Below are 15,428 nucleotides of genomic sequence, written 5' to 3'. Positions count from 1 at the left end.
AGTAGAATGATACTACTCATGCCCGTCGTCAACATCAGTAGGCGTAAAGGAGCCAACAACTAAATCTTTCTCACCTGAAAAACAAACAAAGCACATGAGTATGAAGATATTCGCAAGACTTAATCCATAATGGACACTTATAAATAGCCTAACTCTAAGGAGAATGCATATGGGTAATTAGTAAGGACTCGGCTACAAAGGTTAAGTAACTTCATATGTAAAAGCGATTTGAACTCAAGTGTAAGCATCTACACATAACCAAAATACCCTTGTATCCTGAGATCATCAACATAACTTAACTGTAACTTATATCATATCAACTCTTCATCAACATCACCAGCTATATCCCAACATTCTATCACAACATACCGATATTGAAAACCCTACGATTGATGTAAATGGACAGAAGCATGCTCATAACTGAGAGCGCGACAATTTGAATTGATCTTACACCCTGCAGGGGTACATCTTTACCCACACGACACGAAGACTATTCGGTTTGTGTCACCCGCTAAAGTGCACACAAGAGGGTACCCGTGTCAACCTTTTCCAATTGAGCCCCGACTGTTTGAACATGCACCTATATGTGCGGAGGTCCATTAGGACTACTTTTGGAGCACCCTAGTTACGCCTAAAGGTGTGGAGGTAGTTAGAACTATTTCCCGAACAAACTAGATACTTCTACAAGCCTATTATACCCATAACACATTTACGACGTTACATCTACAAGCCTATTATGCTTATGACACCATATGCCCACAAGCCAAAAGGTCACAGCTACAAAAGGTATTCGGCTTCTCTACCATTATATTGACATGTGGTAAGTACGGAATATGCTAAAGCCAACTACAACAACGGACGATGCTTAATCGATTCAAGTGAGCCTATAGCATTAGAGATCCCCTTCTCGAGCGATCCCTATTTCCCGCCCGAATCTCATCTTATCCTCATTGACTTACACATCCCATCATCATCATTGTATTTGTGAAATAAAAGTAAGCACTAAACTCGCGAACGATGATCGAACCACTGCTCGACTTCTACCGATGACCTAAGCCTTGATAAGCATGATGTATTCATTTTAAATTAGACAATTAAGTGCTATTCCTCAGGATTACAATGGATCAAAGGATAACAATATCAAATAAGGGCAATAATGCAACAGTTAGGATCTACTACCGAAAACCCAACATCGACTAACTATCATGCGTGACATACATATATCATACTTTGTCAAATTAAAGACAACATATGATCTAAAGTAATAGGTGCAATATACTTAGATGCTTGACTTGCTTAAGCTCTTCACACACAATATCACAATCAGGTTTCACCTCAAGAATACCCCCTGTCGCTCTCATGTTCGTCGATCACTAAAAGAAAGAACAGTGCATCACAATTAATGTGACGGAATGCTATGATACATACATCAAATGCCATGAAAATATTATAGGAGATGAGGTATTGAGTAAAGAACATGATGAAACAAGAATCATATGAATTGAAGTACGAATCTCATATTATAAAAGATTTATTTAAGGTCTGTTAAAAAAAAGTCTATAATTAAGCTAGCTGTCAAGATTAAATGAGTTTCACAATTTAAACAGCACTTTCATACCAAAGTATATTTTTCCTAGATAGCACTGATTATAGCATAAATTTTCCAAGTGTTTTTATAATTTTAGACTATCACATTAATTAACTGTGATTTAATTAAGTTGAAACATATTTAAATAATAATTAATTATCAAAAATATTTCTGGAGTTCCAACATTTAAAATACTCATAAAAAGCTAACGCAACTGATCAAATAATTTTTGGAGTTCTTATGAATCAACTATGAAATTGACAAGCTATTAGCAAAGTAAACAAAAAGAAAAACCTATGATGAACAGTAAAATCCGGAGGGTTCGGGTTGAACTCGGATTCTTCGAGTACCAGGACTTTCGGGTGAACCTACGGGAGGGTGTCCTCTGTTAAAAATTGTGCAGATTAACCCGGAACCTCCGGATTATAACCTAGAACCTCCAGGTTGTAGCAGAACATGAGTTTTTTTTATGATTCTTCGACCGATTCGACTTGCATGTTAAAGTCTAATCCACATAAGCATATATTGGCACTAATATATGGATTCTAGACCTCATTTATCACTCTACAAGCTCAAATCACTAGCTCTACACATCCAAATCTTCCTTCTATCTCTAATGCCTCAAGAACACGATATTACTTCGTCATTCCTCGATTGCTGCCCACAAATCCATTCAAAAATCAACTAAGACATGCATTTATACCATGGAAACCCTAGGGACTTACCAAGGTCCTCTGACCAAGTTGGTGACTTCCGTTGGGGAAGAATCAAAGGGAAAGCTCGGAGAAGAGGGATGCCAAGCTGCTAAAATTGCAATGAAGAACAAGCGACGAAAATGGATTGAACTCCTCCAAATCTTCGTGCATATGAACAATAATTTGATGGATGGGAAGCTAATGAGCTAGGGAACACTATGGTGTGATATTCATACCTCAAATCTTGTTCTTGAGGGCAAATTCTTGAGGAGAAAGTGAGAGAGTTTGAGGGAGGCAAGGGGAGTAGCAGCTCTGCTGTTTGTGCTGGCCGGTTTGGAGTGAAAGAGAGAGTAAGTGTGAGTGAGTGAGGTGGGAGTGGGGCTGATGGCGCCCAAGAGAGGGAGGGGTGAGGTGTGGGGCCAGCCAATGGGTCTCATTTGCAAGAGAGATAAGTATTTCAGCAAAGGTTCTATTCCTTCTCTTCCCTTTCAAAAAGATTTAAGCTCCAAAAATTTGAGGAATTTTGTGACGTGATTACAAAATGAGATGAAACGTTATTAATTGGATTCATCTACAACGCATAAGCGGAGGTTAAACTAAAAAAACTCTAACTTCGGGCATTTTCATAACTCAGAAATTTGTTTAAACATCCATTATAAATAACAAGCACTCCTCAATGCTTAACAATTAAACATGATGCTCATGATGTATGATTATGCTTAATGACAGGTTTATAAAATTGAGGGTTGACAGAAGCCACCAAAGTATTTAAAGTGATCATCCAAGGTAATTAATCACAAAATTAGCGAGTGATTAGTGCTAATAGGTATAAAGAGAGTTGTTGCTATGTGTTACTAACTAGAGAGTAGATCAAGTAGTGATTTTAGAGTATATCAAGTGGTCACCTCGTGTAGCTTATACCAGTCCCTGGATCAGTAGCTGGTACGTATGAATTCCAACAGAAGTAGACATCAAAGACATACATCGATTAAATACGATAATAGGGTACAACACAGAGTTCATTACAACAAAGGTCCGTAGGCATAAATTAACAAATCTTCACAGCACAACGGAAACACGCAAAAGCGACCCATGCCCTACAGACAGTTTGAGTGCAGACGAAACCAGCTTCTCTAATCTTCATCTTCTCTTTCGACGAAATCGGCCTCTGGATCATCTAGGTCCATAATTAGTAAGTGTGAGTACATAAGGAACTCAGCAAGTCCTACCTCAAGGGGGGAAATTAGATGCTTAAGGGTAGATCAAGGATAAGGCTGTAGAGTCTTTTAGGTTTTGCGGAAAAGCTAGTTTTGTTGATGCAAGGTTCATTTTGCATAAACTACCTTTAATAAAAATACTTCCGAAGATAACACGTAAGGTTGGCTTATGGGGGTTGACGGCCCTGGGGGAGATACTTTCATCCCGCCAGTTCCCATAAGTCTTTTGCCGGTAGACACACAGTCCAGGAGGCTTAGGGCACAAAGCCCAAAACCCTTCTTTTTGAAAACAGGGGCATATAGCCCACTCACACACCAAGGAGATACTCACGCCGAAAAGCTAATCATTGTGACCAAACCATAGCATGTCCTTGACCGAGGACACGGCTATCCGGATAGGTTTAACACTCTGCAGAGGTTGTACACTTTACCCACAAGATATGCGTAGGCTCTCACCTTAGCAAATGGTGGAGCTACCATAACGAGACGCAACGACCTCATAACGAAGTCACAATATCCACCCATAGGGCACTAAGATACCAGGGGCCTTAGAAGATCCATGAGAAGGACCACTTAGCAATCCCAAGGCTTTGACATAGCCTTAACAATATCACTAGCCGGACCTTGGGCTATGCACCACCCAAGTCTTCTCCTGGTCCCCATTGCCACTACCGGCCTTCGGGTGGGTACCGAACTAAGTTAGAGGGGTTAGGTCAAGTCCTGCCCATTCAAACCATGTGGTTGTACGAGTGGATACTAGGTGAGATGTCACAGCGAACCGGTCCTTATACGACCGAGGCAAGAGTCTCCCAGCAAGAACACCACAAAGGCGAACCTTGCTCCAAGATAGTTCCCACCTTTGTGGGGTACCTTACTCACCCTCGTCAACACTACTCTAGAGATTTTCTAAGAACACAAGTTTTACACGCACACGCACCAAGCACATATCACTTCATATTTTTGAAAAGCATGATTAACATATGTAAATAATCTAGTTCTTTCTTTTGAGTAAAGCAATCCTAAGCATACTAGTAAACAAGCATTTATCCAAACAATCATTATAGTTGATGTTGGGAACCTTCTAGGGTTTCAACGGAATAAAGGTAACAATGACAAGGCATGGCATAAACAAGCTAGGTCATAACTATTCTAGCATTTCTTTAAAATCACAACTATTAATTTAATCATGCATACTCCTATTGTTTGAAACAACGGCTCTACAGGTTGTATTTAAAAGCATAGGATCAATATGATCAACGGTTGTAGGACTTGCCTTCGTTGAAGTCCTCGTCTCCTCCTTCTTCAAACTCCGGGTCCTCGGGATCTTCCTCGAATGCTCCTTCCTCTAATAATCCCAACAACGTCAAAGGTGCACATGATCAATCAAATGATTAAAACAATGACTAAACAATTTACAAAAATTATGAAATTGACATGATTGGGTAGATCTCGAATTTAGATGAATGTCGGTAGAAGAATCGTTGAAAACGGAGTTAGGACGGGGGAGAAACGGGCTTCGAAAGTTTTACCGGGAGAGAAATTTAGAAAAAAAAGAAAAGGGGAGAATATTCCCAGAATATTCTGTTTGGGTCGGCTCGGGGTTGGGCTCAGCTCGTGGCTCACGGCTCGACTCAGGCTCAGGCTCGGCTCGATTTTTGCGGTCGGCTCGGTTCTGTTTTGGGGTTCGGCTCGGGCTCGATTTTGTCAGTCGGCTCGGGGGGGGGGGGCAGCCGTTAGCTACGAAGATAAAAGAGAGAGAGAAGAGAGAGGGGAGGGCTGGCTCGGGTAGCAGAGAGAACGAGAGGGCGAGAGAGAGGGAGGGGCGACGGGCGGCGGCGACGCGCCGACGAAGGCCGGCGGCGGGCCTCGCCGGTCGAATCCGGCGTTCTGCGATAGGGAGGCGGCGGCCGGCAACGGGGAGGCAGCGGCCCAACGACGGGAAGCGGCGGCTGACGACGATGGGTGGCCCAGGTATGTCTACAGGGGGAGGGACGGGAGAGAGAGAGAGAGAGAGAGAGAGAGAGAGAGAGAGAGAGAGAGAGAGAGAGGAGAGGGCCGGGGGAGGGCTCACCGGCGGCGGTGACGCTCAGAGGGAGGTGGCGGAGTGCTCGGAGGGAGAGAGAGTGGATGTTAGGAAGGGGAGTGGGGAGAGGAGCATTGTTCATCTTCTTAAATAGAGGCGGAGACGGGGCTGCGCGGTGCGGGGAGCTAGGATTGCAGGTGCAGCGATGCGACAGCAGACGCGGCGCGGCGTGGCGCTGGCATGCGAGGTCACGGGGAGGGGATGGGAGAGGCGGAAGAGAGAGGAAGAGAGAGGAAGAGGAAAAACAAATTAGGGATTTGATAGCGCCACCCATTGACGGCCGCTTGTCGTTGCTTTGTGCGTGCCCCTGCCCAAGTCATCGAGTCGTGCTGTGCTCCGATGGAGTCCTGGGAGCCGCCCAGACCTGCAGCCGCCACTCACAGAGGAAGGGATAAGCCCCTGTTGTTGCGTTGAAGCCATGGTGGCCTTGCCACCATGGAGTCCGGCCAAACTCCTGCGGCACCGAGACATTGCCACAGCCCCATCGCTACCATCAGCAAGGTAATACCATCACGCCATCAAGTTTAGCCCGACCGTGCCATTGTAGCCGGTGCTTTGGCCGTGCCACGTGCTCTCTCCCTTTCTGCTCTGTGTTGATGCCTGTCATCGTGCTGTCATGCTCTCTGGAGGCATGTCGTCGTTGTGCTTATGTATGAGCCTGGTCCCTGCTGCTTATGTCTATGCTTGTCGTTGCGCCTACTGGGGCCTGGCTGCCACGATCTCTCTATTTGTGTTGTGTCATGCCACTAATGCTGCCTCTTTGTGATGATTGGCCTTTGTGTCACGAACGCTTGAGCTCAAGCCGTGTGCTGTAAGAAGCTCTGGGTTCCAGCAAGGTGCCGTTAAAGTCATGTACTCCAGCCATGCACTAGTGAAGTTTGAGCTCTGGCCGTGAGTCGTGATAGCTTTGTTGCCGTGCCATTTATACGCGTACCGTTGTGCTGGTATCCGAGGCCGGCCGGCGGTTCTCTCCCTAGGTGGTCACCGTTGTCCTGATGGCCTGATCGCCTCCTTCCTGTCTGGCTGATCGCTGTGGTGTTGGTATTTCCCTTTCTGTCACTAGGATGTTGCCTTAGATATTCTATATCATTGATGAGACTGCAGCTTGCTGGTATGCTCTTGTGGTGGTGCCGCTCGCCCACTTGTCGATGATGATTTCTGGAGTTCAGTCAATGTTGTGCACCGCCAGCTAAGCCCTCATTCTTTCTTCCTTTTTCAGTGGCACTTGACTGATGTGGCTCTTTCTATTAGCACCTTGCACTGAGGCCCTGATTATGGCTCTGATTTTTCTGCTTATCACGATACTGATGCCCAAATGCATGGCCCTGATAGATTTATTGGATTGTCGTTCTATCAATAGCATGATGGTTCAATACATTGATGTTTCCTCTTGGTGGTGTGGGCTGCTTATGATAGTTGCGTCATGGCCGTTTACTTGTTGTTGTTAGTCCCCTACTGCTGTGATTGATCAAAGAATTAGCTATCTTTGAGTTGGCCAGGATCAGGGCCCCTGCATTTGTTAATTTGATATTGACCATGGAATTAGCTATGTGGGTGGCTTCCCAATTCGTATATGCTGCCCCTTTTACTCCGATGTTAAGGAATATACAATGCTCTGTTATTGGTTTTGATGTATATGCTTGTGGCCTACTGTTGTTGACTCTGATATGGCTCTGCAAGATGAGGAAGGGCTGGCTCTGATATTTGATCATGCCCTTTTTGTTGCCTAATGTGATGCTAATGCCTTTGTGTCTGCTCACTATGATTACCCCACCTTTGTGGCGTAGTGCCTGCATGTTTGTATGATCAGGCGGATTGTAGAAAATATATGTGCCATTGCGATAGGAGCCTTTGTGGCCCAAAAGTGATCACCCATGCCTGTGTGGCTTTCACCTTCGTGGCGCGTTACTTGTTGCCTTCGGTCGGCTGATGAGGATACATCCGAGGCCCCGAAGAGGGAGTTAGTGAGTCAAGCACAGCACTGGAGCTCCTGGTTGTGGTTAAGTTGCCGCACCAGTTGTAGCTACGCATCGTGCCGCGCTCCCAGCTCACCTCTTCATGTATACATAATTATGAGGCTATACATGGCCGATGATGATTCGGGATACATAAACAGTCCCAAAAACTCATGCTAGACTGTTATCCTGTTTCTTTACTGCTTTTATTTCTAACGCTTACATCGGTTGGTCTTTATTGCATGTGACTATAGCCTTGAAGGCTCGGAGATGACCATGATACGACGACCCTCAGCACAGCTTAATCGGAGGTAGCCCGAAGAGACATGCATAATTAACTGGAGTTGCTTTACGAAGCCTCGAGAATTAAGACAAAGCAATTGCTAAATTATATGAGATAGTCAGATAGCGTGTATGTTGTGGAGTGACATGTATAATATGAGAATTTTGTATTTATGATTTTGACATGAATAAATAAAGCTAATATGTTTTCGATTATTACATCATCTCATCTTTCGTATACTTTGTATACTGCACGCTCGCAATATTACATTCAAAGTTATAAACAACTCGACGACACGAGTTTCGTATCTGCGAAACATATACTCTTCACCAAATCATCAAATTATCTCTCCTTGTTTGTGAGACGTTTCTTCATTCCCTCCTCGATGACTATCCAAACGTCTAAACCGTTGTCATGCAAATAACAAGTCATTAGAAATTTTCAACTGGAGAAGTGAGTGCCATCAAAATATTGAGCACTACATGTATCCATCCCTACCCCAGGCATCACAACTCACTAGACGGTGAAGCCTAACTAATCAAAATAAGAACACGGCTCAAATACCACTTGAATTGCCGTGTCCTTGTGAAAGGCGTGAGCCCTGGCTCTGATACCACTTGAAGGGATCGGTGACGTTCTAAGAGTGAGTAAATTAGGACACTTAAAACTAATTAGCTCCAAAAACTTTATAAAATAAACTTATATCAATTTTTATCTAAATGTGACATAGATTTATCTATTGTGTCTACCCTACTGTTCAAAAAAGTTTGTAACATATAGACAATCCTAACAAACTACTTAGAAAGGTAAATACACAAAGGTAAGTTGCAAGTGTGTAAATGTGGAAACATAAAGATGGTAGAGAGAGCAAATTCGGCATAAAAGATTTTTATTCTGTGGTATTGATGACGTTCTCGGACGGCACCCGATCACGACTCTTAAGCCACCAAGCCACAAAAGCAAAACTCACCCTAAGCTTATCTTCCGCCCACGATTTACACACACGCTGAGTGGATTTGGTGTTGTGTACGTGTGCGTGGTACCTTGTAAGTGCAAAAAGAATCTGCATGCATAATGTTGTCGTGAATTGGGAGTGCAAAAATTGATTTTGCACGTACTGCGGTGCGACAAAGCCACCTGGTATATATTAGACTATTGTCATATGACAGTAGAGCTACGGTGGCACGAGATAATTATTTCTGAGTTTTTTAATCGCATATTATTTCTGCAAAAAGTGAAAAATAAATGGTTATTTAAAAGAATTCCTGAACAAGAGATGCGTAATTCTCCCACCACAGCACAGCGAGATCTATAGGTTCAGAAGCAAACATGGATGCAGTGCTGGTAACACCAGTCTTTGTTTTACAGTTATGATCGACAATTGACGGTTCCTTTCTCACTAGCCCAAAAAAAAATCTTTTGCATAACTGATACGTAGTTTTTAACTGTTAAATTCCAAAAAAAATGTTTTTTTCAAGGGCAGGAGATAATGATTTCCCTTCTGAACACAGGAATAATAAGAAGCGAGGAGACTAACAAAGATGAGAACGAGGCACGGAACTTCACTTCTGATCTCGCTATATATATTTCCACTCGATCGCAGACTATAACACGAAATTATATATCCACATAAACTACGACAATATATAGGCAGATCACACATATACAAGATGCACGGCCGATCGTTGAACGGGGAGAAGCAGCAAAAGAATTCCTATCTGTGCAGCATATCTAACAAAACGTTGGGGATGAGGGGTGCGAGTACGAAATGAGTCTATCCAAGCCATCTATTACATCAAGATCCCTCGTCTTGTCACGGTCCGGAGCCGAGTTCCTCCCCAACTCCCTCGCCGGCGAGTTGCCTTGGCTCCGGCAAGCGTCCCAGCTCCGGTGCGCCTTGTTCCCTCTATCAGGTGGAGGCTCGCAGCTCTTGCTTCTCCCGTAGCTCGTCCTCTTGAAGCTCAGTTGGTCCAGCGTTTCGCGTTCGCAGTCCGACAACGGGCTTGAAACTGTGCCGTTGTTCACTGGAGATGCGTTGTGCTTGGTCTCTGCCTGTAGATCCAACCCCTTGCGCGATCGAGACAGGTCGTGCTTTGTGGATTTGTTTCTGTAGCCTCTGTTCTTCACCTGGACCACCAGATGGTGGAGCTGCACCACCAGTTCGAGAATGTAGTGCTCTGTCTTTGCCTTGTCTGCGTGATGAAGTGTCTGGATTCGGGTGACGCTGTGTTGGGAGCCTGATTTCTTGCTCATGTCGCTCCTGTAAGACAGCTATATGTTAGGTGATGCTGCAAAGAGAAATATTTTATGCTATATTGTCGATGGGAAGGTATACAGCGAAATCAAGATTCGGTACTAACCCAAGGTTTGCCCATTCACCGACCCATCCAAAACCTTGGTGTGCTCTGGTAAAGAATCAAAACAACGAATTTTTAGGACATCAGTAATTCTACGCTCAATCAGAAGGACTTGAAACATTTTAAAGCTATACCCACCTTATTGTATTTTCTGCTATTGGCAGAGTCCAGCGAAGAGTTTTCTGCATTTCAGCTTTAATTTGAGCTACAGTTCGCTGCAGGGAATAAAATGGAACACATTTATTAGTGCCCAAACATTGACACACAAAATCAGCAGTCAAAACATATCCGGTACTTCTCTCGAAACAAAATCTGGCTCTGATTCTACTCAAGAAAACAGATGCAAAAAGTCTTATCATAGTTTATGTCCACATGGACTGTTCAAGTTTCAGTGCTTCAAAATCGAAGCATGTTATGGAGACAGACATAAAACAAAACCTTAAAGCTTGCCTCACGATCAGTTTAATAGATTCCTTGTACACAAAAATACTAAGGAAATGGACCATTTAAACACTGCAGGGTTGTATAAAACACAAACCTCTTCATCGGTATTAAATGATTGCAATCGTGATCGCAGAGCTGACTTCACTGTTATTGGCAGACCATGGTATAAATTGTCCCTAGCACTAGGAGGAAGAGAGAGTGGCCGAGAAACCTGCATAGGCACACATGATATATTCAGAATTTAGTGGCTTTTTTTGTAATCAATGAAGCAACATCAATAGCAGTCTAGAGATTGAAAATGTATAATACTGTGGTGATACAAATATATGCACTGTAGTGTTGGTTTTATCTAAAAAGACAGCAAAATATTCAAGCTGGGTGACCATAAATATTCATTACAATCCACAATTACGGTTCACCATAAGAAAAGGAAAATGGATAAATGCATGACTCGTCAACATAACAGAAACTGATTTCTAAAATGACAAGAGAATGTATATGAAATTTCGGCAAGTCCACATAATGAAGGTGGGACATCAAACAGACAAAGTATATGTGGAGTTATCAAAAGAACTTACTATATTTTCAATCTGATTGATAATGTTAGCATAATGTAGTGCCAGACCACAGGGACCCAGCCTTTTGTTCTGGGCTTGCTCAGAATCGAAGAAGTCGGTTCCTGCAGAAACTGTTTATTTTGAGAGATGTTAGGATATTATAAGATACATTTTGTGGGAGCAATAAAAACATCCAATCGAGTACTAATATTTACCAGCTTCATTGACTGCATCCCGGATTTGTTTATGTAAAAAAAATTACAATATCAACAAGCTTCTCCACAATCTGAATAGAGGATTAAAAATGCAATGTCAACATACACAGAGATGATTTTTAGTGCTGCCTCTCACACACGGCAGCGGGCTTTTCTTTGTTGATTAAATAGGCAAACGACGCGAGGATTACATGGGCTGTTAGCCCGACTCTTCAGCCACGAACTCAAACGTGTCATACCACGTCCAAAACGTGTGCAACTACTCCACTAGATAATAACATGCATGTACTAACTATCTTAACCAAATCACTTGATACTAGCTTATGCATGCAACCACTAGATAAATTACCTGACTCAGAGACTAATTCATGCAATATGTTGGCTCCATTGCTCTCGTAAGCAGCATCGATTCATGCCTCCCACTGCACATCGGCATCTCTCCATGTCCATGAATGCTCTTCATGCTGAGCCACACCGGCCTACACAAATATACTAACTACATGCAAGACGAAAATAAATATAAAGATACATAATATCAAGATTAGCTCCAATATTTTTTTCTCCTATTTCCTTGATGTAGGATTGATAACTCTATAAAGAAAGATCAATTAGATGGGAGTGAATGATTGTGCGGAAGCTAATAACCTAATTTTTTAAGCTCTGGATAAATTGGTCTTATGTCACTAAAATTGACCTAACAAAGATCCATCTATTGCATTGCCCTAAATTCTTAACTGTAGATACTAGACGTCAATACACAACCAACGTGACAAGAATCAGTTCAATTGGATGTGTAGATCTAAAGATTTGAAATTCGCAAACATACTGTTCTACACAGTAACACAAAACACGAATTGATTAAACCCTAACCCGTTATTAATCAAGAATTATGAATTTTTAACGAATTAAAACTTTCAGAGACTTACCAAGATGCTCTAGGATGACTTTAGATGGATTCAATCAAGTCTTACCATGATGGAGTAGAAGATCCATGAAATCCGAAAGTGACAGCGAAACACGAATGAAGAACGGCGATCAAGATCAAAATTTCAACTCATCATCTTACCAAATATGACCTTTATTTTGTAGATGAGTTTAAAAGGTGCATACATAGCACCCTTACAATGATTTCCATGAAATTCCAAAACCTAGATGCAAACTCTAGGTTCTCCTCTAAGCTGTTCTCCGTGTTGTTAACATTTCATAAGCCACAACCCTTTCAAATTTATACGACCAGGCCCAACACCAGGCCTAGTCCTTTTCCTAATCGTATCCCAACGGGACATGAATTACCAAACAACCAATGTCCTTTCCATAACCGAATCCAAACCGATCCGAGTCCTTCCCGGACTCGACCTCGACTCTTTATGGAACAGGACTCTGTGACTTCCACATGTCACACACACATCTGATCGGACCTTAGCCTCATCATGCCATGTACTCGAACGACGACATCTTCATCTAGTCAGACCGCAGCCTGACCACGACCAGTGACCACGTCTAGTGACCACGATCAGTGACCACTAGACGTGGATTGTTGGTTGATTGTCATATTTGAGCTTACAGAGTTGGATCTCGAGCATCCGGGGATGGAGACGAAGCAGCGATCAAGGCATGGGGGTGGCTAGCCATGGCAGAGGAGGAAGTGGCAGGGAGGAGCGGCACCAGCTCCAGGGCTGGTGGAGAGCGCGGGATGTCACATCCGGTTTTTTAAAAGAACAATAAGATGTATTCCATATGTATGTCAGGATCAGTTTCATCATACATGCGATGACATATCAGTGATATACAGTTCTATATCAAATAAAAATAACTTTATTGAAATAAATACTAGAGTTTTTAGATCGCGGCGGAAGAACAAGAGGAAACTCCAACGAAAGCTTCAGGACACACCACAGGTAATCGACTGGGGACAACGCGACCTAGGATGCTCCGACTTCATTGTAGTCTTCAGCTTCCTTGATTTTCGTGTAGTCTTCTCCTACTGAACAGCATTTATTATTGAAAACAACAAGTGTGAGTACATATCGTACTCCGCAAGTGTAGGAAAGATATGACATAAGGGCTTAGGACAAAAAGGCTTGACTTAGGTTTACTGCATCTATGCCATCCTAACCTATGACTCAAAAGAACCTAGCAGCCTATTTACTAGGTTATGACTCCAACATTAAAGGAAAAAACTCATCAGATTCTATCCGACTACCAGACTCACCAGATATCCCATATCTGACTACCGACTCATCGGGGGTTCCACCACCCGACTACCCAGACCAACCATTCAAGATCCCCACTAATTATGAAGAAGATCAAGTCCGCTCTTAACAGTGAGCATGGCTGATCGATCAGTTTTATTACTCTGCAGAGTTTGCACACTTTACCCACGAGTCGTGATTCCCGTTTTGCTTTACACTTCCGAGGTGTAGAGCTGAGGTCTCACTACAAGGCCGTTACAAAGCGCCTCCAAATCTATATGCACCCACTAAGATTTCACCGCTAACAGGGATTCCATCCACTGCAGAGACCCCCTCTTATGCCACTTAACCGTCCACTAGTGCGTACAGAATATTAAGGACAACTAATTATTTGGCTAGGCCGTACCCATATAGGCCTCGTGGTTGTGCTGTTATGCCGGGTAACAGGCTTCACAATCCAGTCCTTATGATCCCACTCAGGAACAAACATAACCCTGCTGTGCAGCTCCACCTCAAACTAGTCATCCAGTTGGGATCCCTATACCATGTTACTACAAGATTACCGTACCTAAATTCTTGTTACATAAACATTAGTCAGGATTAATATTTACTCCAACCATAATAGCACTAGCACAACTACCCTTTTTATTTCCCATAACTCTTCAAAGGCTACAAGAAAATATCACACAAATCCTAGTAAAACCCTAATCATGGGATTCCATGTTAAACAAGCATGCATCTAGGGGAAAAAAATAAAAGCTACAATATACTACAGTGGTGTCAAAGTGGTCAAGAACACTTTCCTTCGAATGCAGGTTGCTCAAAGTCCTCGAATGCCTAGCCTTACAAGCTGACACACTGCTCGTCTCCTAAAGCAATTGCGCACACCGGAAAGCAAACAAACACAACAGCTAAGTACAACACACAAAATAGAGGGAAAGCACTCTAAAAAGGCTACTAATGGACAGTACACACTTCTATGATCGCGTGAGCGCAAGAATCGCCTAAATCGGAGATTGTATGAAAAAGTTATGATAGTTTTAATATACAGGGGCTTTTCTAAAAAAAATATAGGGACTAAATTATAAAAAATAGAAAGCTCTAGGGACCTATATGTAAAATTCAAGGACCTTGTAATTATACAAAAGTTCAGGGGGTTAAAAGCATAATACAGAACTAACTAGGGGCATATTTATGAAACATAAAAGTTTGGGGGCCTAAATGTAAAATTACATATTTTCTGGGAATAAGGGAATTATTTTTGTACTGAAAAACCTATTTATTGCGTCAGAAGGCTGACTGGGCTCGCTGGGCTGATGTGGCGGCTTACGCGGCTGCTGACTCAGCGCAGATGCTGACATGGCGCCTACGAGGCTGCTGACCGGGACGGTGGACCAGTACCATGGACTAGGTCCACGGATCTACGGTGGACCGAAGGGGTATGGGGTTCGGCTGATCTAATCTGGGTTGCCGATGGGAGATGCAATGGCTCTCGTCATTTGGGGAGGGAGGGGCGGCGATAGGGGCCAGCGGACAGCGGCGCCGCCGCGGGTTTCGCCGGAGCATCTCCGACGAGGCTTGATCTATCACTACGGGCTACCAAACTCGGCGATTTTTGGCGCAATAGAACGAGACGGCGACGGGGAGTCCCACTAGGGGGTTCTTGATGGTCGGCGGCGCTTCTGCGGTGGTCGGCGATGGAGAAGAATGGTGGCGGAGGTCGGAGCTCAGAGAGAAGTGGCTACGGTGACGTAGGAACAAAAACGATGGCCGGGGAAGCTTCTTAGGGAACACGTGGTGCTGGAAAGGGGGTCAATTTGCTGCGGGGAGCTTCGGTTAGCG

At 43.4% G+C, this 15,428-nt stretch overlaps 1 protein-coding gene across 1 annotated transcript; it reads right to left on the bottom strand.

The window, feature by feature from the left end:
* Positions 1–9,474: 9,474 nt before the first annotated feature.
* LOC133927811 (protein PSK SIMULATOR 2-like) lies at positions 9,475–14,947 on the bottom strand. Its single transcript, XM_062374199.1, has 6 exons — positions 14,917–14,947; positions 11,201–11,310; positions 10,717–10,833; positions 10,317–10,393; positions 10,182–10,226; positions 9,475–10,081 (listed from the first exon to the last, which is right to left on the bottom strand). Exons 1-6 carry the CDS (start codon positions 14,945–14,947, stop codon positions 9,553–9,555), a joined length of 909 nt encoding a protein of 302 aa, XP_062230183.1. The 3' UTR covers positions 9,475–9,552.
* Between the last annotated feature and the right edge of the window lie 481 nt (positions 14,948–15,428).

The sequence above is a fragment of the Phragmites australis genome, chromosome 8, assembly GCF_958298935.1.
Source record: "Phragmites australis chromosome 8, lpPhrAust1.1, whole genome shotgun sequence".
NCBI lineage: Eukaryota > Viridiplantae > Streptophyta > Magnoliopsida > Poales > Poaceae > Phragmites > Phragmites australis.
The sequence above is the reverse complement of the archived record's forward strand: the minus strand, read 5'-3'. Positions and strand labels throughout refer to the sequence as shown.